The sequence below is a fragment of the Chanodichthys erythropterus genome, chromosome 16, assembly GCF_024489055.1.
Source record: "Chanodichthys erythropterus isolate Z2021 chromosome 16, ASM2448905v1, whole genome shotgun sequence".
NCBI lineage: Eukaryota > Metazoa > Chordata > Actinopteri > Cypriniformes > Xenocyprididae > Chanodichthys > Chanodichthys erythropterus.
This window is the reverse complement of record NC_090236.1, coordinates 34,683,630-34,706,893: the sequence shown is the minus strand read 5'-3', so window position 1 is coordinate 34,706,893 and position 23,264 is coordinate 34,683,630. Positions and strand designations below refer to the sequence as shown.

The 23,264-nt window shown below is 37.5% G+C and overlaps 1 protein-coding gene across 4 annotated transcripts in view; it reads right to left on the bottom strand.

Moving 5' to 3' along the window:
• The window catches only part of rasal2 (RAS protein activator like 2), a 104,294-nt gene that overhangs the window by 4,555 nt on the left and 76,475 nt on the right, over positions 1-23,264 (bottom strand). For 2 of the 4 annotated variants that reach the window (XM_067362084.1, XM_067362081.1), the window contains exons 5-17: positions 22,204-22,316; positions 12,448-12,601; positions 11,199-11,297; positions 10,531-11,085; positions 10,107-10,251; positions 9,827-9,971; positions 8,617-8,853; positions 7,955-8,156; positions 5,917-6,116; positions 3,606-4,566; positions 3,397-3,528; positions 3,115-3,317; positions 1,751-1,838 (exon numbers count right to left, since the gene is read on the bottom strand). In XM_067362084.1, the coding sequence (XP_067218185.1) occupies positions 1,751-1,838; positions 3,115-3,317; positions 3,397-3,528; positions 3,606-4,566; positions 5,917-6,116; positions 7,955-8,156; positions 8,617-8,853; positions 9,827-9,971; positions 10,107-10,251; positions 10,531-11,085; positions 11,199-11,297; positions 12,448-12,601; positions 22,204-22,316 (3,234 nt within the window). Of the gene's footprint in view, positions 1-1,698; positions 1,839-3,114; positions 3,318-3,396; positions 3,529-3,605; positions 4,567-5,916; positions 6,117-7,954; positions 8,157-8,616; positions 8,854-9,826; positions 9,972-10,106; positions 10,252-10,530; positions 11,086-11,198; positions 11,298-12,447; positions 12,602-22,203; positions 22,317-23,264 lie in introns of all 4 variants that reach the window. The other 2 variants (XM_067362083.1, XM_067362082.1) reach the window with 2 other exon arrangements.

Genomic DNA, 23,264 nt, shown 5'->3' with positions numbered 1-23,264 from the left:
AATGTTGTCATGAACAATTTCATTCCATCTACGATCCCAAAATGATTTCACTGGCTGAAAGATTTTTTAATGATTTCTCTTCCGTTCCTGATCCTACAAAACTGCTTTATGATGAACTGTTATTATTATAGCCACTAATGTCTTTTAAATGTAATATAAACATTATTACTTAAAGGGACAGTCCATCCAAAAATTAAAATTCTGATTAGCATATGTAACGTTAATACTATTGCAATTTAAATGTGATTTTTAATTAATATTTAAAGGGATGTGTCATCCAAACTTGTATGACTTTCTTCTTTCTGTGGAACATAAAAAGGAGATACTTTGAAGAATGTTAGTAAACAAACATTTTCGGTTTCTATTGACTTCCATTGTATGGACAAAAAATACAATGGAAGTCAATGGGAACAAAAACTGTTTAGTTACCAACATTCTTCAAAATATATTCTTTTCCTCAGAAGAAAGAAAAGCATATGGGTTTGGAATGACATGATGTTGAGTAAATAATGACAGAATTTGCATTTTTGGGTGGACTACACCTTTATATATGAATTAATTAAATAAAAATTTACATTTAAATGTAATATATTATTCATGTTACATATAATAATATTATATATTATTATATCTAACATTTTATAACAAAGCTATAGTTTGCTAAAAATACATATTTCTAGTTCTTGGCATTTTTTGTTTTGTTAGCTTACGTTTTGCAAGCTAACCGTTAGCCTGGTAACTTAGCCTATACCCCCATTCAATTAATTTTTTATACATTATTTTATACATTTTTATACGATCGATCAAACAAACAATGTTAAAAACACAAAAACATTGTTTACACTGTTCTTAAAGGGATAGTTCACCCCAAAATGAAAATTATCCCATGATTTACTCACCCTCAAGCCATCCTAGGTGTAAATATCTTCTTTCAAACGAACACATTCAGAAATATATTTAAAAATATCCTTGAAAATATCCTTTTGAAGCCCCCAAAAATCCATGCATAAAAAATAAACCATACGGCTCCAGGGGGTTAATAAAGGCCTTTTGAAGCAAGGCGATGTGTACGGGCGTCTGCCGGAAGCTAGTTGATATAGTTCATAAAGTTGTAAATATGGATATTTTTCTTGCAAAAACCCATTGCTTCACTTCAGAAGGCCTTTATTAACCCACTGGAGCCGTATGGATTACTTTTATGATGGATGGATGCAGTTTTTTGGCTTCAAAATCTGAACTACTGGGTGAACTATCCATTTAAGTCACCCTACAAACGGTTGCGTTATAGTGGTCTCCACACATTACATTTGGATAGAACATCTTTTAACATTGAAAAACTACACACTTAACCTTTAACCATTGTTTTATTATATCGTCTGAAGTGGAGAGAAACAAAATGGCTTAGAGGACTGAGAGTTGCAAAGGTTCAGGCCGGGCATGGGTGTTGGAGTGGGGTGCGCTTACACAAGCCTAGCTGCTCTGCAGGAGCAGAACTGTCTGCTTGTACTTGCCTGCTGGTATTACCTCAGTTCCATTAGCGACCTGGAATTCAGTAGGACACAGTAACAATGAGCCAGTCAGCAGCCTGCTTTAATACCATCTTAGGTTTAGCAGGGAGTTCAAAGCATACCACTGTGCAGCACACACAGGCCAGCACCTCACAACCAGACAATAGACTAAGATGATCTCCAAACTCACACTAAAGTTGCCTTGCATTTGTCATGCTGGTAAATATGGTCATCTGCAGTACCTGTGCATCAATTATCTTCTGTTTGGCATCTATGACCGCCTGCATCTCCGCATGGTCTCTCTTCAGTTCTTCTTCCACGGCCATCAGCCTATGAACCACAAATAACAACGACCTGTGAGATTTCACATGGTTTTACAATTACAAATAATTTTCTTTTTTACATTTTTTATATATTGTATATATGAACAAGATGAATTAAAGGTCAAATGGAAAAAAACAAACAAACAAAAAAAAAACAATAATAAAATTTTACTCAGCAAGGCTACATTAAATTAACATTTATAATGTTATAAAAGATTTCAATTTCAAATGTTTGAAATTTCTATTCAAAGAATACTGGGGAAAAAAGGCCCTGTTTACACCTGGCATTAAGATGTGTTTTGGTCGATCGGATCACAAGTGGACGCTAAATTCAGGTGTGAACGGTGAGCTTTTCCACTTTCGACCACTTCTAGAGGTAGTTGAAAACCCATTCGACCGGATTGCTTTCGTAGTGTAGATGCTCATGTGGTTGAATGTGTTCGAACAGCCACTAAAGACCACCTGCTCTCCGCCTACTGACCAAATGCGTAAACATTATGGGAAGTGCGCTAGCCAGACGGGATTTAAACATTATCGGCTGAAGACCCAAGTCTGGTTTGAAGACGAAAAATGTACCAAGCACAATGTTCTCTCACCATTCCTGATTTCTAACACACACTCAGTGTTCGGCAGGTCTTGCGGCTGTCAGAGCAGAAACGAAAGCTGTTGCTCTCCGTATGTTTTTCCATTTTCTCCGGCCGTTTATATGTAAATTAAGCAAGCTTATTTTGTTCAGTAGATCGAAAGATCTGAAAAAAAACCATACATATGCCCACCCATAGACCCTCTCCTTAAAGAAATCAGGACAGAAGTGGTTGAAAGTGGACAAAAGAGACAGATTAAAACACCAGGTGTAAACGGTATGTGTCTCCCTCGTCTACTTGAGATCGAATTAACTAAAATGCATCTTAATACCAGGTGTAAACAGGGCCATAGTTCCTACAAAAATATTAAGCAGCACAACTGTTTTCAACATTGACAATAATAATAATAATAAAAAATGTTTCTTGAGCACCAAATCGACATATTAGAATGATTTCTGAAGGATCATGTGACACTGAAGACTGGAGTAATGCTGAAAATTCAGGTTTGCAATCAAAGGAATAAATTAGCGTCTCGCAGATTGAATGTTCATATGGCATAGATGACCTTTAAATGGTTAAACAGCAAACATACAGATATCAAAGTATTTTTCTTGATCTTTACTAAATGTTTTTTGCAATTAAATTTGTAAGATTTCCACTCTGTAATTTTACTGATTCTCTGCCTGTTCATAAACCCACCTGCAGATAATACTCTTCATCTGGCTGTCTTTCTCTTCCTGCTGTCTGCGCAGACGGTCCTCGCTGTCCTCCAATCGAGCCTTGTATTCCAAGAGCAGCTTCTGCATCTGCTGTTCCTGCGCCAGTAGCCGTCTCTCATACTCCTCGAGTCGCCGGCTAGATGTCCGCAGTCGCTCCTTCAGCTTTGAGATCTCCTGTTCGTACTTTATAAAAGAAGAATAGAACATCTTAAAACCTTATACAACGCTTATTTGCAGGCATTTTTCTTTATCGCTTTAGTACCTTCTCTACATGTTTGGCATCGTCTTTGCTCTGGCCTTCCTCTTCTTCATCTTCATATTGGCCGTTATTCAAGACCCATGCGGCAGTTCGCTCCACTGGAGACATGGTGACTGACTCTACGGGTGACTGGACCTTACGGACACAAGCAAACAAAGCATTATTTTGGGCTCAAACATTTACAAATAAAGCAAACTCTCTTTGTTCTTTACCTGTTTGTTGCCTCGCCCTCCTGGTACCGAGCTGTCTCTGGAGCATGTGGACTGCTGCCTGGATCTCTCACCACTCTGCTGCATGGGTTCTGTGTTGACGCTGCTGCTACTACGGAGGGAAGTGCTGTGAGGGAGTGACCTTGGGGTTCGCGCCCCTGCGTTTCCTGCCACCAGCCCCACTCCTCGACTCTGCTGCTCCACCTTTATGATGTGTGCCGTACCCGCGCTGCTCTGCCTAGGTACAGCTACCACCTGGGCTCCCGAGTGCTGGTCTGCCAGGGGCGGGTGCCAGCGTGCCGTGGGAGGAGGCGTCTCCTGCCCCTGGATGCTTTTGCGAGTGAGTTCCTCCTCCACGCTGCTGGTGGAGGGCATCCTGGCTCTTGGAGTGGCTCCCCGGCCACCTGACGCACTGGGGCTGGCACTCCGTGAACTGCCTGTGCTCAGGTTCTCCGAGCTGGAGTCCGGCTGCAGGGACTGGGCGGAGTGCGTGGATTGGGTCGAGTGTGTGGATTGTGCGTGCAGGTTGCTGAGGTGGTAAACAGGGTTTTGGAAAGACAACGGTTGCAGGCTGCGCTGCTGGCTGAGGGAGGGGTGGATAGGGCGACGCACCTGCGGGGCACTCTGGGGCAAGTTGTCCCTCAGCTGGGGAACTTTCGGATGGACGGGGGGCTGGTGGAGGTGTGGAGGAGGGACAGGGCCGATGGAAGCTTGAGAGCCCACTCGGCCTAATCTAGGAGGGGCTTCATTGAGAGGGTTGGGAACCGGATGCCCCTGTGCCAGGTAAGAGTCCTGCAGGTCCATTAAAGATATGCTGCGTCCGTTTGGGAGTGGGCTGTCTCGCTCCTCTTTGTCAGAGAAGCTCATGCTGTGCGTGGAGGACTGCTGACCCAATAAAGGATGCTTCCCTCGGACTAAGGCCTCCATGTGCTCCTGGACAGGAGATTTGACGCTCCTCATTTCACTGGGGAATGAGATATGCAAGAATGAATATATGAGAATAATGCAGTCATACACATGATTTTATTGTCAAATTCAGTCTCAGGTGTTTCGGAGAGTCAATGTAACATACAGGTACAACACATTGGTGTTACATTGCATTGTGATCTTTCTTTTTCCTATACCCATTGACTTTCTCAGAGAAGTATACGTAAGCTTGCCAGCCATCTGTTATGAAGACTTTTTAAAACTGTGATGAAACAGAAGCTGCAACAGATCTTTTCATCTTTATTTTGACGTTTTGTGTTTTACACAGATTCACTATGTGCTATAACGTCTCTGGACTGGAGCTGCTGCGGTTCGCGTGACACTAACATGAAACCAAACTTTATTCGCCTCAATGGAAAGCATATATAGTGCATGCATATTATATTATATATAGCATCCACTATAGGGCTGGGCGATATATCGCATGCGATTGTCACGCGCATTTCGTCAGTAAAGCCGGTTCCCTGATTACCGCTAAATCGCCATCACCTGCTTTCAAACGGAGCGGCATTTAATAGACAGAACCGTAGATCACTGACAAGCCACACAATATCACGTTCATATCGCAGATGAATCGCCTTTGATAATGAATGCGATATTGCGTAGCTTGTCAGTGAACTACGGTTCTGTCTATTAAATGCCGCTCCATTTGAAAGCAGGTGATGGCGATTTAGCGGTAATCAGGGAAACGGCTTTACTGACGAAATGTGCGTGACAAAAGCATTCGATATATCGCCCAGCCCTAATCCACTATATAGTGCAGTATGTGCCATTCACCATGTAGAAAATAGTAAATGTGTGAACAAGTGACCGATTTCAGCTGTAGTTTCAGCATCTATTTATAATGTAGGGGACAGGACACTTCAGATTCTAGAGAGCATTTGATTAGACAGAAAATCTGATGAGAAGCTGAAGTGCAGCGTGATGTCATCAAAATCATTATTCTATATTGATGGAAGTGAAAGACTAAGTTCTGCTACTAATGCTTATTTCTTCTAAATACGATTTTTTTCGTTTTGGAGCACACTAACTTAAAGAAAGCAGTAAGGCTAACATATTCATACTAAAAGCCAAAAAACTCAATTATAAAATATAAAATTATAAAAAAAGTCAATTATAATTACAAATCATGAGATCAAAACAATTAAACATGCATTGATGAATAGTGCATGTGACAATGACATAAGATCAATAACATGCCTTTAGAAGATAGATTGGGTGAATTTTGTGAACCTCTATGATACATCTTCCTGAAGTATGGCTTTAGAAGATTTGGAATGTGGAGCACATGAGACACATATCAAAATAAAAGAAAATTATGTCCTACCTGTCTGCTGGGTCTTCAAATATTCTCTGCAGTCCTGAGGACACACTTCCACTGATGTCATGAGCAGAGCTATGGTCCTGGAAGCGCCTGAGCTGCTGCTGGATGGGGGTGGGACTGGACAGCGAGCGGGTAATATCGCCAAGGATTCGCGGCAGGGGCCCCAGTTTGGCCACCGTCGCCTGCAGGAAGGAATTGTCACCCTGGGTTGGTGCGTTACCATGGTAACCACATTACGGACCACAGAGGGCAACCACATGGAGCCCGAGAGTTTGAGGGTGCAGATGGCAGATTGGTGGGTTGGCAGGAGGTTTTTTTTTTTTTTTTTTTTTTTTTTGTTGGTCGAGATAGTAGGCACCATAATGCATTGGTGGTAGGACAGCATTACCATGGAGACACAGTGTGTCGGACAGGAAAGGGTGGAATGTATAGTGGCATGGGTAAAAAGAGGAGAAAACAAAAGGAAAAAAAGTCAAATTAGGGATAAATAAAAGAAAAACCAAACACATGCTTCTACAAAAATGACAAAAGCCATTCCAAAAACAACAAACCAAAACAAACAAGGTAAAAATGGTCAAACACAAGGCATGCATCAAACAACAACAGAAGGTTATGTCTGAGACAAGATAAAAGAAAGGTTGAGATGAATTAACTCGTGACAGGAAACCAAAACATTGTGCAGGGAGGTTTTAATTGCAGACCAAACAAAACCATGCTCCAGACGCAACAGGTCAGCAAGAGTTAGGGGAAGGGCATGTGGGAATGCGTGAATGCGCTGTGTCCAATGCCATCAGACAGACTGTTTCAGTTTAAACAGGGACACTAACCTCAAGGATAACCTCTAATAATAATAACAACAACAACAAGTGCAAACAAGTGCAAAGCTTTTTTTTGGTCACACACAGCCCTTTAACAGTACTGTAAAGATAACATTTAAAAATCAGCTACATCCTTACAAAGTTTAGTGGGGATCAAGCATTACTGACATATAGCACACAGCTCAACATAAAACATTTGCGGCAATACCTCTGAGGTATGAAATGCGCTTCCTGATTTTGAGACATAGGCGCTCTTAATTAATACTTAAAGGGTTAGTTCACCCAAAAATGAAAATTCTGTCATTAATTACTCACCCTCATGTCGTTCCAAACCCGTAAGACCTTTATTCATCTTCAGAACAAAAATTAAGATATTTTTGATGAAATACGTGAGCCTCCGAGACTGCAATTTTATTACCACATTCAAGGCCCAGAAAGGTATTAAAGACTAGTTAAAATAGTCCATGTGACTACAGTGGTTCAACCTTAATGTTATGAAGCGACGAGAATACTTTATGCGCAAAAAACAAAACAAAAACAATGACTTTATTCAACAATTTCGTCTCTTCCCTGTCAGTCTCCTACGTTATTGATGTAGTGTAAACAGTGCAGCACTTCCATGCTCTATGTCAAAACGCCAGCTCAGTATTGGCTGATGCTGTTCACGTGATTGAACAAAAAGTATTCCGGTCACTTCATAAAATTAGGGTTGAACCACTGTAGTCACATGGACTATTTTAACAATGTCTTTATTACTTCTCTGGACCTTAAATGTGATAATTAAGTTGCTTTCTATGGGAGATAAAAAGCCTATCAGATTTCAACAAAAATATCTTAATTTGTGTTCTGAAGATGAACACAGGGTGTGGAATGACATGAGGGTGAGTAATAACTTATAGAAATTTCATTTTTGGGTGAAATAAACCTTAAAAGGTGCACTCAGTAATTTTTTTTTTTTGTTTATGTCAAGTAATATTCTTTTTGTGCATGTTGCATTTGTAAGTATTGTTCATTTCTATATCTAAAACTTTTTAATGAAGAAAAAATTACTGAGTGAAGAGGTTTACATCTCTGTGGTGCATTTTTAACCCCCTGTTGTCACGTCTTATAAATAAATAGAACCTCAGCTGTTTTAAGTCTTTATAAAATCAGACTTTAGCCTACAGTAGATTTCATTGTAAGAGGTATTGTTGCAGTATAAAGGTTTGGAGGGATTGCAGTACCTTGTCCAGTTGAGACACCACCTCCCACAGGAGTCCGTGAAGCACGGACAGCTCGCGGCCTAGGTCGATGTAGCCCTCAAAGCCTGGGGTGTTGGAGATCGTCTCAAGATTCGAGATCTCAAGCAGAAAACGTGTCATACCAGCCCATTCGTGCTCCAGAAATTCATTCATGAAAGCCATGTACTCTTCTTTGTTCCCGAATCTGATATAGCAGAGAATAAGAAATGCATGAGAAATTCTAAAAGTGCTCGAAGGCAGACAGACACTGAAGTTTTACAATGACTGCGAGAATATTACAAAATGAATAAATCAGAATTGTCATATTTTGAATATGTAAGTCTCATGTAAATCGCTAATCTGATTGCTCTAATCAAAATTTGACTTAAGTTCCAATTTTCACATTCAAATTTGACTCAAATTCCTGTTTTCTAGTGATGCACTGTTAGGATTTATTTTGGCCGATACAGATTTTAACAAACAACTATTGTCTGATTCCAATATCACTTTTGTCATTAAAATAAATTACTGTTTTGATCATGTTTTAATATCCGTGACCGGTCCATTGTTGCATCTCTACTATTTCACATTCAAAATCCCCAAAATCTGTTTTTAATTTTATCATCTAGTAAACATCTAAAAAATATCTAGTATTCATGACATACTTGGCAAAGTTAGCGAGATTCTGGATGACTTTGGCGATGAGGGTGAGTGTTCGAGAGGTACGGTCGTCTGGGTATTCCTGCATGAGACTGAAGAGGGATGGGGACATGATGGCAGGGCAAAGGAAACGCAGGAAGAGCGATGCACTAATCAGACGCTGACTGATGTCCTGCTTCCCTCGAGCTTGACACTGCTGCTTCCATGATGCAAACACCTCCTTCAGTTCCCGTGGAAACACACTGTACAGTAGAGGGTTGTTTTGAAAAACCGTGATAGATTAATTCAGGATACTTTGTTGAATATAAAGTTAAAAAGAATTGCATTTATTTGAAAGAAATCTTCTGTAACATTATAAATGTTTTTACTGTCACTTTTCATAAATTCAATGCATCCTTGCAGAATAAAATTTGAACAATAGTGTAAATCTGAATTTTTAAAGTCTGGAAAAATAAATATATAAAGAACGCCACCAAGTTATTCAACTGGAAAGGTTTATAATGATCTAATCTTGATTGAATTAATCTTATGACTTTTCCAGTTGCATAAGAAAATTCTTATTAAGAAATCAAACAATTGGAAAAATCATAGAAAATAAATAACATACATAAAATAAAAAAACATTATATGTAGATTATAATCACAAGGAGTAATTTATATCAAACATTTCAGCTGAGATTTCCATTCAACGTTTTATTAATTTATATGACATTTTCAGTTTTAAATTTGTACGATTTTTTAATGTTTTTGAAAGAAATCTCTTCAACTCACCAAGAATGCATTTCTTTGATCCAAAATACAGCAAAAACAATAATATTGTGATTTTTTTTTTTTTTTTTACAATTTAAAATAATATTTCTATTTTAATATATTTTCAAATTAAATTTATTTCTGTGTTGACAAAGCTGAATTTTCAGCATCATAACTCCAGTCTTCAGTGTCACATGATCCTTCAGAAATCATTCTAAATATTATCAATGCTGAAAACAGTTGTGTACATTTTTTTCCCAGGATTCTTTGATGAATAGAAAGATCAAAATAACAGCTTTTGTAACAATATAAATGTCTTTACTGTCACTTTGAGCAATTTTTTTGCATCCTTGCTGAATAAAAGTATTAAATTCTTTAATTTCTTTAATCTTACAGACCCCAGACTTTTGAACGGTAGTCTTGTTTGTTATATTTGGTTCAGTTTTGGAATTGAAAGTTAGTTACCAGTAAGAGTTAATGATCTTGCAGAAGGCCAGCTCACAGCACATCTTCAGGTTACTTTGGTGCTCTGGAAGCTCACTGCTGGAGCACTTTGATGGGTCTACTTCACAATTTTCATCCGACTCATACAGGGCTTTAATAAACTCTCCTACAAAGCAGAAACATGCATACAGTAAAGGGTCTTAGTTATACAAGCTTCAATTAGCAACCTTTTCCCAGAGGAGAGCAGGCAAACAGAGCAATCAACCTGCTTTTAATACACCAGGGTAATCCTTTAATTTACCTAGTGCATCATGTAGGTACTTCTGTCCCACCAATTTGAGGTATTCTTCAATGGCTTTGGTGGCTAGCGTGTTCTCTCTAAAGATCAGCACATCATGGTCAGCGCAGCGATCCACCTCTGACATCACCAGATCCGTTAGGAAGTCCTAATAAAGACAGTTTAATCAACCTTCAGTCAAACAATTGATTTATGGATAATTTAAGTTAGTTCACCCTCAAGTTGTTCCAAACCTGTATGAGTTTCTTTCTTCTGTTGAACATAGCATGGAAAAAAAATACTATGGAAGTCAAAGGCTACTATCAACTGTTTGGTTACCGACATTCTTCAAAATATCTTGTTTTTTGTGTTCAGCAGAAGAAAGAATCTCATGCGGGTTCGGAACAACTTAAGGGTAAATGAACTATTCCTTTAACGGTCATCGTACCTTCGCCCGTCCCGTGCTCTGCAGTATGTGCACGAGCGCGCTGGCCATCTCCTCTTTGTTTTTCACGCTGATGACGGGCTCCAACACAGAGCACAACATGGTATAGTTATTGGTCACAAACTCCGCAAACTCCTTGTACTGCTCCATGGGCAGGATAGAGACTGTCTGGAAGCGAGATTTGATGCGGATGGAGGGGCCTCCACTTTTGGCTTTGCTGGTGGTGGGGGTGCTGACCGGATACCACTTCTCCACAAACTGCCTTCCCATCACTCCCTGCACAGGGATGTTCACCAAACCCACATAGTTGTTTTTGTCCTTTTTCTTTTTCTTATCCACATCACGGTAGATGTGTACAGTGATGCTCTTCATGGCCGGAAGACCGGAGAACTCAAAGTGTTCCCCCCAGAACAGGCAGTCGGAGCGGGTTTTGCTGGTGGTGCGGGCGTACAGCATGTCATCCAGACACAGCTCACAGAAATACTTCTTTTTCGGTGGCAGGTCTTTGGCCTCGATGATCCACAGACGGAGGACGTTTTCCGCCCGCCGGCAGTTGTCCTGGTGATGGAATGACACTGATTGAACCACAGCAGCTCATTTTAGGTATAAAACAAGCATGTGTGCTTTTGTATTGATTAAAAATGACAAAAAACTAAGCATCTGATGGTCACCTTATTAGGCTGCACAGTTCTCTTGAGGTTCTCCATCCATTTGTCCCGTTCAGCAGCAGAGGAGCAGCTAAAGCACTTACTTCCACCTGAGTACGCCACCTACATGAGGAAGGGGAGAAATTCAGCAATTCATTCATAAAGTTTATCATTTGTTTAACCAATATGTTACAAAGAAATTAAATGCACCCATTATAACCAAGTTTCAGTTTGACTGCATTAATTTAGCACATGCTTTTGGCTAGGGATGAACAATATATTGGCCACCATATCAGTATCGGCTGATATATGTTCATTTTTAATGTTGTCATTATCTGCCCAATAAGAAAATTCGATCGATATAACAATGCCGATTAAGAATGGATTATTTCCTTCAGCTCAGACACTTCAGATGCGCGCTGTTCACCATGATGGTTTTGAATTGCTTGAAATTTGATACTTCAAAAAGGGAAATACAGTTAAGTGCAACATGTGCAGCACAAATCTGTCATATAGGTTACATAAAATAATAATGATAACATTATAATTGTGTTTTGGGACATGGCTTTTAAAAAAATGGTAACATATTGTTTTTGTAATCAGGCCCCAAAAAATATATAAAAAGTTTGGATTTAGATTTATTGGCCAATATATCAGTTATCGGCTTTCAAATATAAAGAATTATCGGCCAAATTTTCAAATTAGTGCATCTCTACTATTGGTCAAAGCGACTTACAAAAGATCAGTGCAACCCAGTTACATATTTGTATATCATGGTATGTTAAACAGGGTTCACAAAATGTAAATGCATGAAAATTTTGGGTTGAGCAAAGCATTTTTTTTTTAATTATTATTATTTTTTAAAGAAATTAAAACTTTTATTAAGCTTGGATGCAATAAAAATGACAGTAAAGGCATTAATAATGTTATAAAAGATTCTATTTCAATTTTTAACTTTCTATTCATCTAAGAATCCCCCAAAATATGTCATGGTTTCCACAAAAAAAAATTAAAAACGGCACAAATATTTTCAACACTGACAAAAGATACAAATATTTTCTTCAGCATCAAATCATCATATTTGAATGATTTCTGAAGGATCATGTGACACTGAAGACTTGTAGTAATGATGCTGAAAATTCATCTTTGCATCACAGTAATAAATTACATTTTAAATAAAATATATTAAAATAGAAAACAGTTATTTTTGTAATAATAATTACATTTAATTACATGTCAATGTGATCATAGGAATAAGGCTAGGAGTTTGTACCTCAAAGCAGAAGTCTTGTCCTAGAATGCTGCTGTGTAAAGGTTTGATGTAGACGTCCTCCTCCATACTCAGATCCAAAGCTTCAACAGCACTTCCTGGACTCAGCAAAGATTCATGGGAGCAGGACTCCTTCAATTTGGGCAGGCCTCGTGACCTAAAACAGCACACAGAAATAACAGAAACCTTAACTTAGTTACTCAAGATTCAGCCAGATCACTTAGTAATAATTACATCCTCTCTTCCGATTCTGATGTTTCAGTGTCTTTCCTCATTAACTACACAGTGTCCTCAGCCTCAGGAGATTTGAGATGCAAATAAGAACCATGACGAATGGTTTTTGCTCAGAAAAAATCATTATAATTTCCTATGAACTTAAGGTTGAGGTCATTTAATAAAAAAAAAAAAAAAAGAATTTACAGAGTATTGCCACAGGGAGGCAGTCAAACATAAGAGAGTGAGAGTTTCAGCGATAAAAACAATATATCCTTCAAGTGTATATATATATATATATATTATATATATATATATATATATATATATATATATATACACACACACATACATACACACACACACACACACACACACACACACACACACACACACACACACACACACACACACACACACACACACACACACACACACACACACACACACACACACACACACACACACACACACACACACACACACACACACACAATAACTCAGTTATACTTTTTTTACTGCAGTTAAAGCAATATTTATTATATAATCTCTGACATGCAAGAAACAACTTCCCACTGCTTCCAGAAAGAAAGTTTATACCTACGAAAAACAACTAAAGATCCACTTGAAGGAGTATCCCAAGAGCATATCAGGATATTATCGCATTCCTGAAAAGAAACGACGACTCCAATCAGGTATTATGCGTTTTCACTTCATTGTTTGGTGCAGGTGTAGAGCTACTTCACCGTAGCTCAGGTGAGGTTAAAGAGGACGACAGAAAGCTGCTGTGATAAACAAGAATGAGGGCTGGCCAATGCAAAGTCCCCGTGAGAATGTTACCATGGGGACCGCCCTATGAGGAGCTGAGGAGCGAGGGATGAGTTGACTACACAAACATCTTAAACACTTCCACACACACATATAGACCTCACACCTGCACTACTGCCACACTTGCACAGCATCCACACCTTGACATTACTCACATGGTTGGGCTTTGTGTTTAATGAGGATTCAGTCATTAGATGAGACCAGAGGAGAAAAACACAATCATATCTATATCATCACACACATACTCTGAAAGAAGTCTTTTATCCTCATTAAAGCTGCTTTTGTTTGATCAAAAATGTAGTGAAAACATTAATATTGTGAAATATTATTAGAATTTAAAATGTTTAATAAACGTTTAATATTTTTAAAATGTAATTTATTTCTGTGATGCAAAGCTGAATTTTCAGCAGGCTTTCCTCTGGTCTTCAGTGTCACATGATCCATCAGAAATTATTCTGATATTCTGTTTTGCTGCTCAGAACAACATTTATTTGAAATAGAAAACTTTTGTAACATTATAAATGTCTTTACTGTCACTTTTGATCAATTTACCAGTGATGTGTCCATCCTGAATAAAAGTTGTTTTTTTCCCCCAAAATAAATGACCAAAAAAAAAAAAAAAAATGACCAAAAAAAAAAAAAAAAAAAAAATCAACTTACTGACCTTTTCTTGACTTTTGAACAGAATACACAACGTACATGCACACAATTTTATATATAAAAACACACACACACACATATATAATATAATATAATATAATATAATATAATATAATATAATATAATATAATATAATATAATATAATATAATATAATATAATATAATATAATATAATATATATGTGTGCGTGTGTATGCACATACGATCAGACAGTTGGTCACACAACATGGACTATCCTGGAGTAAGTGCCCAGTAAATCTGCTGGCATCAGTTTCTCTCATTATGAGAAATTGTGGTGATGCCTGCTGACCAGATTACCACAATGACTGGCCTCTCATCTGGCTCAGATCCCAACAGAACCCAAACACAAGTCCCATCACTTCCCACAAAACATCCATTAAGTGATCTGCCAGTCAGAATTAAATATAATTCAGTTATACAGCCCAGATATAATGGAATAATACAAAAGACAACGTCTTCTCTGGTTGTACGGAAAAAGTGACGTGTAGTTAGTTTTATTTATTAAAAAAAAACAAAAACAAACAAAAAAAAACTGTTCAAGTTATTCTGAATCAGTCTAATAAGTATCAATATTTCGAAATGTATTGATACTGAAATATCTGAAACGGTTCCAATTAGGGATGGGCATGATTAATCGACGATCGATAATTGATCGTTAAGAATTTCGTTGATCACGTTAATTTGTTATCGATTAATGCATTTTTTGCATTGCGTAGTGTGAGACTTGAAGCAATTAAATGAATTTCACTGTGTGGCAGCAATTAAACATTTTACCACCAGGGTGCAATATTTGACACCATACTCGGTTATCTGCGATCTTCCGTTTTGATTCTGAGGGAGAATCCCCCACCCCTGAATTGCACACCTACAGACTGGAAAGTGAACGGAATAAGGTTCCCCGGGCTGGCCAAGTTAGCGCGCAGGTACCTGTGCATCCCGGCAACGTCAGTCCCCTCAGAGCGGGTGTTTTCCGCAGCTGGACTGACGGTCACCAGGTTGCGGTCGCGTCTGACCCCAGATCATGTCAACATGCTTATATTTCTCAACAAAAATCAGTAGACTGGTGCAGAAGTTGTATGCGAGTTACTAAAGTTAGTTATTTTTCACGAGGCTTTAAGTAGCCTAATTTGTTAAGTTAGCCTCATTGTTAGGAAGGCTAATATCTGGCTCTTTCTTCTGGCTTGGATAGTTTTGAGTTACATTTTGACAAAACCTGTCAGATCTAAGTATTATTATGTTTTTTAAGTTATTGTTTAACATGATTCTTTTTTATTATTATTATTTTGGAACAAATGAGGTCTCTGTTTAGAAACGCCGGCTCGCAGCTGCAGGTTCCACTGCTTTAGAGCACCGCATATGCACGCGCATATGTTTGGTTTGCCTAACTGAATATAGTTTAACTGTCTGCCACAAGTTGATCTTGTAATAAAGGTCTCAACGAGGAAAAACACGCTGTGTTTTTGTATTCATTGCATTTTGTATTCATTGTATTCATTGCATTATAATTACACATGAATTATAAAAGTTAAATAATTGATTGTATTATAAAAATATTAATGATTAATCGATAGTCGATCATTAATTCTTCCGACGATCGACTAAGAAAATTTAATCGAATGCCCATCCCTAGTTCCAATACTCCTTTTTTGCAGTATCGATACACCAATACCAGCTGCACGTTCTCGCTCTCTTCTCTCCTATAGCGAACTGACATACACACCCGCCTCCTGTCACTCACTCATCTCATTCGCTCTGGTTAAATAATGCTTGTATTGCACATAAATTTTACTCATTCCGGCAGGTTTCTCGCTCACATAAAAAGCGTGCGTACCACAGACCTATATAAGTAGCTCTCTCATAAAGCCGCCTCTCAAACAGCTCGCGAGTACCGAAGTGACTTCTTTTTTTGTGTCTTACTGCACTTTAATGGTAAAATACATAAAAAAAAATGTCAAATCACCCATCTTGCCTAGTATTCAGGAAAATACAGTCAGTTTTAGGACATAGATAGTTAGAGAAAACTCATGTGTAACAGTATATTGGATCCGTGCATACGCTCTTAAAGTGACAGCAGCCTAATAAACCTGCTGCTGTCTGTCATGTTAATAATAGAAAAGACAGAAAATCACTCGCTGCTCTTGACTGAATAACTTTTGTAAATTTAATTGTTAGCATTAATCTGTATTTAGTTTTTACAATGAAAACTATCCAGTGTTATTTTACATTTGATTACTTTCATTTCTGTAGTATGCTTACCTGAATACTGTTAGACAAACCTGAATAAGTTAAAGCCATGTTTATTTCATTTGTCTTTTTATTCTATTGTATTTATTTGGGTTATCGTAATAACATTAGTCTAATGAATCTTTAACCAAATGAACCGACTGAATCTGTGAGCATATTTACTGATCTGACTCACTTACTGAACCTTCCGAATCTGACTTTCAGCCACGTCCCAAATGAACTGCTTTGTAGCTTGTCAGACCAAATGCAACTGCATATGACAATGAAGTTAAAGATATCTGTTCATCTATCCATCTCCTCCATCCTACCAGTATCTCTTTCCATCTCCATTTACAGAGGCGTGGTACATTGAATCGGACAGCTGATGCAGAAACAGCAGCTTGACTCCTGATGGAGGGCTCACTTCAGCTCCCGATACGTTTCACCTGCGCTGACTCCGACAGCTAAGCAGATCAGTGCACAGTCAGCCCGTATCCGGACACAGCTCTCCCACATTATCCAGGAAATCTGATCAGTCCGCCGGGACTGCGGTGCCACATTCAAACTCTTTACAGTCAAAGCTTCCAAGTCCACTATGAATACAGGACTAGTATTTTCATTCAGACCACATAGTGAGAGGTGATTCTGCTACAGCAAAGGTCGATTACTTTAAAGCCTCTAATGTGCTATTTACATTTTCCTTTCAGCTACAAGTTCAAATGTTTTCCCATAGCTAGCCATTCAGCGAAGCTAAGAAAGCGAAAACTGTGGTCTTATCTGAAGAGATGTTTAGTTAGCTGGATGCTCTTGGCACGTTCATAATACAATGGGGCAACCAATTGAGTTCGGGTGCATTTTCTTTGGCTTTGTTTAGCTTTTCAGTATATCTGACAAAACATTTTGTAGCCTGAAATGCAAATGAGCGAGCAAGCAAGCAAACAAAAATCCCCACATGAAATCTGTTTCAAACCTCATACAAATGCACTTTAAAAATAAAAATGGTAATTAAAAAAAAAAAAAAAAGCTACAGTAAAAACCTTTAATTGGTTAGCTGTAAACCGTAAATGGTTTAACATCAAATTATAATTTCACTGTAAAATACTGTCAAATTGACAGCTTACAATATATTTTGCATAAATAATTTTGTTTCTTATTTTTGTTATCAATAATGTACATTAGGGTTTTTAAGTTACATTTTGTTATTTAATGTTTATTTGTTTTTCTTTTACCAACTGTATCATAGTGGTTATATCAGTATATTTTGAGATAAAAGTGTAATATATGGTAATATAGAGACACTAATATGTCATCATATAACACCTGAACAATTACACTAACGCTTATCACATAGCGAATTACATGACATTCACTATATAGCGTGGTCAATTGTAAATGAGTGAATGAGTCAGTGGTTTTGGACAGTATATGCATGAATGCTTTAAAATGTTGCTGTTGTCTAAAGCACCTCATAAATTCACCACCATGAAGAGATGCTGTGCACAACTTCCAGTCACCCATCTTCTCTTTCCACTGACAGCTACTGTCATTTGTTATGGAAGAAAGTTTCTTGACATTGTCATTGTGACAACTATATCATATTAAAGCAACTGATGCAGACATACTGGAAACTGACTACACTGAACAAACAAATCATATTTCAGCGATGACAGGAAGTCCTAAAGATAGGATTTGAAAACTAAATTCGATTTTTCTGCAGTATAATACATGCATTTTCTGCAGAATTATTTATAATATATATATATATATATACACACACACACACACAACTTTTATGGTTGATAAGTAGATAATACTAATGGACTATCTTTTAGAAGTTTGGGATCAGTAAGATTTCTTTTGAAAGAAGGCATTTTGCTACAGTAAAGACATTTATAATGTTACAAAAGATTTTTATTTCAAATAAATGCTGTTCTTTTGAACATTTTATTTATCAAAGTCATTTTTGGTCATACAGATAACAGAAATGCATCATTCGAAACTTATTTGTATAAACTCACAATAACAATTTATATATAAAAAATTAATGGAAAATATTTTAATAATATTCCACAATATTACAGTTTTTACTGTATTTTTTTAAATAAATGCAGGCCTTGGTGAGCATAAGAGACTTCTTTCAAAAACATTGAAATTTTTTTTATAAAAATTAAAATCGAAAACACTTATTTTAATAATATTCCCCAATATTACAGTTTTTACTGTATTTTTGATTAAATAAATGCAGACCTTTTTTCAAAAACTTGAGAAAAACCTTACCGACTCCAAACTAAATTGAACGGTAGAGTATAGAAGTTATAATAATTTCATTTTTAGGTGAACTATCCCTTAAAACACACCTACACACATGCTCATAAGTGCATGTGTGAATGCAGTGACAGATGTCCGCTGAGAGTTCAGCTGTAATTCATCTCAATCTAACTGTCACACGCAGTTCTTCTGTCTTCGCTACAGTGACACAGACACACTCTCACATGCACCACAACACTCACTCACACACACTCCTTCCAAGCATTACTTTATGAGCAAGAGCTTCTCAAAAACAGATGCACTCAATCCACAAGGAGCAGCATGAGAAATCAGCATGATTAGAATCGCACCTCCTCCTCATCTGTAGTCTAACCACAGCAGCTGTGGCCATTAGAGTATACAGAGAAAGCAGATACAGCAGTAACATCACAGCCAGAGCCCACAGTCTCCATCCTGTTCCAACTACACAAACAAAAATGGTGGAAATGCAACTTCTGGTTCGTCACCACAGGTAACCAGCCCTAATTCACCCCTCAGGCCTATGACACACTGATTGTGTAGTAATAAAACAAAAGTGACTTTCCCTAATGCTATTAACAGCTCTGCTTATCCATTAATCCTTCAGCTGAAGTAAGATTTACAGCACTTACACACCCAACCACAGCACTGAGAGGAATTAAATCTCAAGTAAATCTGACAAATCAAATGACAGAAAACAAAGAGCCACTGTCCATGTGATCTAACGTCTTATGGGTGGACAGTGTGTCGGACCAAAGAGGTCTATAATACCTAGAGAAAGCCATTCATTTCAAAGGCGGCTGGAAAAAAAAAAAATGGGTAAAATAAAATAATTTCATTTAATCAAAACGATTTGGAACTTTTGAATGGCAATCAATGAAGAAAGATGTTTTGGGTTTATTTTACAAAACTAAGCAAAAAAGATTTAATTTAATGAGAACTTATCAATGATGATCAATGGAGAAAGATTATTTGGGTCTATTTTATTAAATAAATAAAGATTTAACTTCACCAGAAAGGAACTTTTCAATGGTGATCAGAAGAGGGTTATTTTTTGGTCCATTTTCATTGACACGCATAAGCTGTCCACCAGCAAACAAAACAAAAAACACAAATTTTGTTTGAACATGTAGGATCTTTTTGATTTTACTAAATTTAAGGCAAGTGGTTTCACAAAATGTATTTATCTTCATTTTAAACATTTTTAATTGAACATTTGAACATTTAAATTTTTTATTATTTAAAATTTAAATATACCAAGTAGATTGAAACATATTCAAGTCTGCGACTGAGTAAATGGAAAAGGCCTGTATTGAATGCAGCATCATGCATCATAATCTTTGTACATGCCATCAACAACCTAACCATAAGCTCTACTGTTCTGCATAATGGTAACCATAAAAACTTCAACATAAACTCTTTTAAAATGTCAAACATAACTGAACAAACATTAACAGGTCCTTTCCCTTCACTCATAAAACACATAAAATAACACTTAATTTCAACATTTACTCTCCTGATCCAGCCATATGCAAAGCATACTGGGAACTAAAAAATCCTCCACCCAGTTTCAGTTAATGCAACAAAAATAATTTTGGATTGGATTAAGTAAACTTCTATTTTAAATACATTTAAGTTGATTGAACACAATGAAAAAAAAAAAAAAAAAAAAAAAAAGCAATAGTGTTACTTTACCCCATTTTAATTAAGTAATTTGAAAAGCAGCAAAAATCTGCTGCGTGGAGCCGCGTCATCAAAGTCCCGCCTATATTCCCGCAGACTCAATCGAAAGCACTGCTGTCAATCATGACGTTACACCCAGTTTTTATAGCATATAGCATCAAATCACTAACTGAACATATGTCTGCGTGATGAGAACTACCTAAAGACAGCATCCCTCTTTGGAAAAAAATTTCTTCAAGTGTAACTGTTTTTTTTAGTTTGGCTCTCATACCATTCGATTACATGGAGAGGGAAGGGTTTAAGACCTATACTGCAGCCAGCCACCAGGGGGTAATCAAAATGCTTTGGTTTCATTTTTCAGGACTTATGAGGCACACTTGGTAGGAACTTTTGAACGACGATCGATGGCGAACTGGACCATGCAAACCAGCCAAACCATGTGTCAGAGTCAGTGCAGTCCACAATGGGGCAGTAAAAAAAACTAACACTAAGTGCAGTCAAAGGCTTTTTAAGATCATGCCAAACAAATTCAGTCAAGTGTATCCGAACTTTTGACTGGAACGGCAAGTGCAGTTTAAATCGTAGCTTTGACGCATTAGCTTTATTAGGGATGAACTGCCAGAACAGTTCTGCCAGAGAGCTGTCAGACTGCCTGAAAGGTTTAAAATTTCTTTTAAAACAGATCTCATGTTATGCCAGGTCCCAGCACAGCATATTTTCCAGCCAGCTGTTCACTATAAGACACATGCATGAATATAAAAGTTGGCCTTATTATATAAGCCCATACGTTTTTCAAATAGCTGCTCATAATTAAAGGAAAGTGAGAAAAAGTAAACATTAGGTCTGCCCCCTAACAGGTGATTAAACATTAAGCGATGAGAAGAGGCTTAGTCAACCAAAATTGTCTTAGTCGGTTAGTCGCAGGAAAAAAGACAAAAAAAAAAAAAAAAAAAGGTAGAGGACCTGTGGTAATTACAATATGTCGGGCAGGAAATCCAAATGTTCGCCTATCACCCATAGGGTGATAAAAATATGACTTATCATTTGAAACACGTAAGTAGTAGCAACTTTACATGGCTGCTCACTCTAAAGTTAACCTAGATAAATGTGCACTACTATTATGCACATATTCAAATGTTTGTGCGGAAGCTAAAGTATATCACACTTACTGCATAACATTAAGGCACCGGCGCGATCACTTGCATTTGTTTCTGATAAAAGCAGAAACAACTTAAAATACTCAATTTTTGGTCATACAGATAAGAGGAATACATTATTCGAAACTCGCTTTTATTTGTGTAAACTCACAATAACAATAAAAAAATTGTGCTTTTGTAATATAAAGAAAACAAACAGGATGAGCTTTCTGCCGCCTCAGTCACTGTGACCTGGAGCACGTCACAAAAATAAACCGAACCTCAGCCTATAGGCCACATGCCTCACAGAGACATGAGAAATATATCTATAGAAAGCTTCAAATGTCTGCTTTTACATGAAAACAATACTCTCTGATTATGTAATCTGTATGAAGAATTATGCATGCGCTTGAGTGTGAAATGGGTTATATTACGCCTATACATTTTAAAGGCTCATTATGGTTTAGTGTCCTCCCTCCAGTATATATTTAAGTAATTAAATTAATATAAATGTGTGATTAGGCGACTAATGGCTTAAATGAACGGCTACTAGTCAACTAGAAAAAACATTCAAATATATATATTCAATCAGTGTAATATGAAATAAAAACAGCTATGATTTTATTAAAAAGCCTGAGGGAAAATGAATGAGGTTCAAACAAAGTTTCCTCTGAATACATTTCAGAAACAAACCAGCGTAAGTTGTACCTGTCATTTTCTGTTGGTCGTAGTGATGGGAGTCTAAAACTTGTGTTGCGGTCCAGCTTTGTCTGACTCTTCGTCCTTTTGATGGATCCTTTCAGTCGTTTACTTAAAAAACCCTGTGAAGCAGAAGAATAGAGAAAGTCAGGTGTGTCCCTTTAAGAAACAAGTTCTTCAGTCGCTGAATGATGGCTGAGTGTGTGGCTTTGCCCTGCATGACTCAGGCTTGCTCATGAGTAAGCGTCTGTATATTCAACTTTAAAGTCATGATCAATTATACATGGAGTCCAATCGCTGAAAGACCCTGAAAACATATGACAGAGACAATGGCACATCACAAAAAAGCAGATGACAATTTTAGCGAAGACTTCTTTGACCTTTCCAAAGCAGGTTGGAACATTAGAGGAGAGGCAGCTGAAGTAAAATCCAACAGACCATTTCAGCAGACATATCAGTCTATCTTGGCGGTAAAAATGCACTTGTACAGACTCATAAAGGGAGGCCAAGGCCGGCTGAATAGTTTACCGTCTGCTTGTAGAACAGTCAGTGCTTGCTCAATGTCTTGGAAGAAAACAAAATATTAATAAGTAACCAAGTCAGAGAGTTCAAACGGCCACCTACGGATATAAATGTGAGTAATATTCGGTTCTGGATCAGAATGAGCTGTTCTTACAAGGCGTGTTAGTTTCAGCAAAACAGGAAGGTGAAAAAAACCTCTGTGTGGGCTTATTCATTCATGTCCAGTGTGAGAGTGTTATTAGCTCATTTCTGTCAGTAGGAGGAGCAACATAAATAAATAAGTATATATTAGGAATAATAACCATAATATTTTGTTCTAAAGGGGCAGCGACACTACATTTTTCGTTCCATTGACTTCCATTCATACACATGTGAATGCGTCAGACAGCAAACACAAGCACATGCAATAAGTTTTACATTTCTTTGCATTCCAAAGTTCAAGTTTGGTGAACTCTGACCTGTGAATTCGCATCACGTGAAGATGTGTGACCAGTAGAAGATAAGATACGTCACAGCGTGACTACTTGGCTGAATTAAAACAACAATGA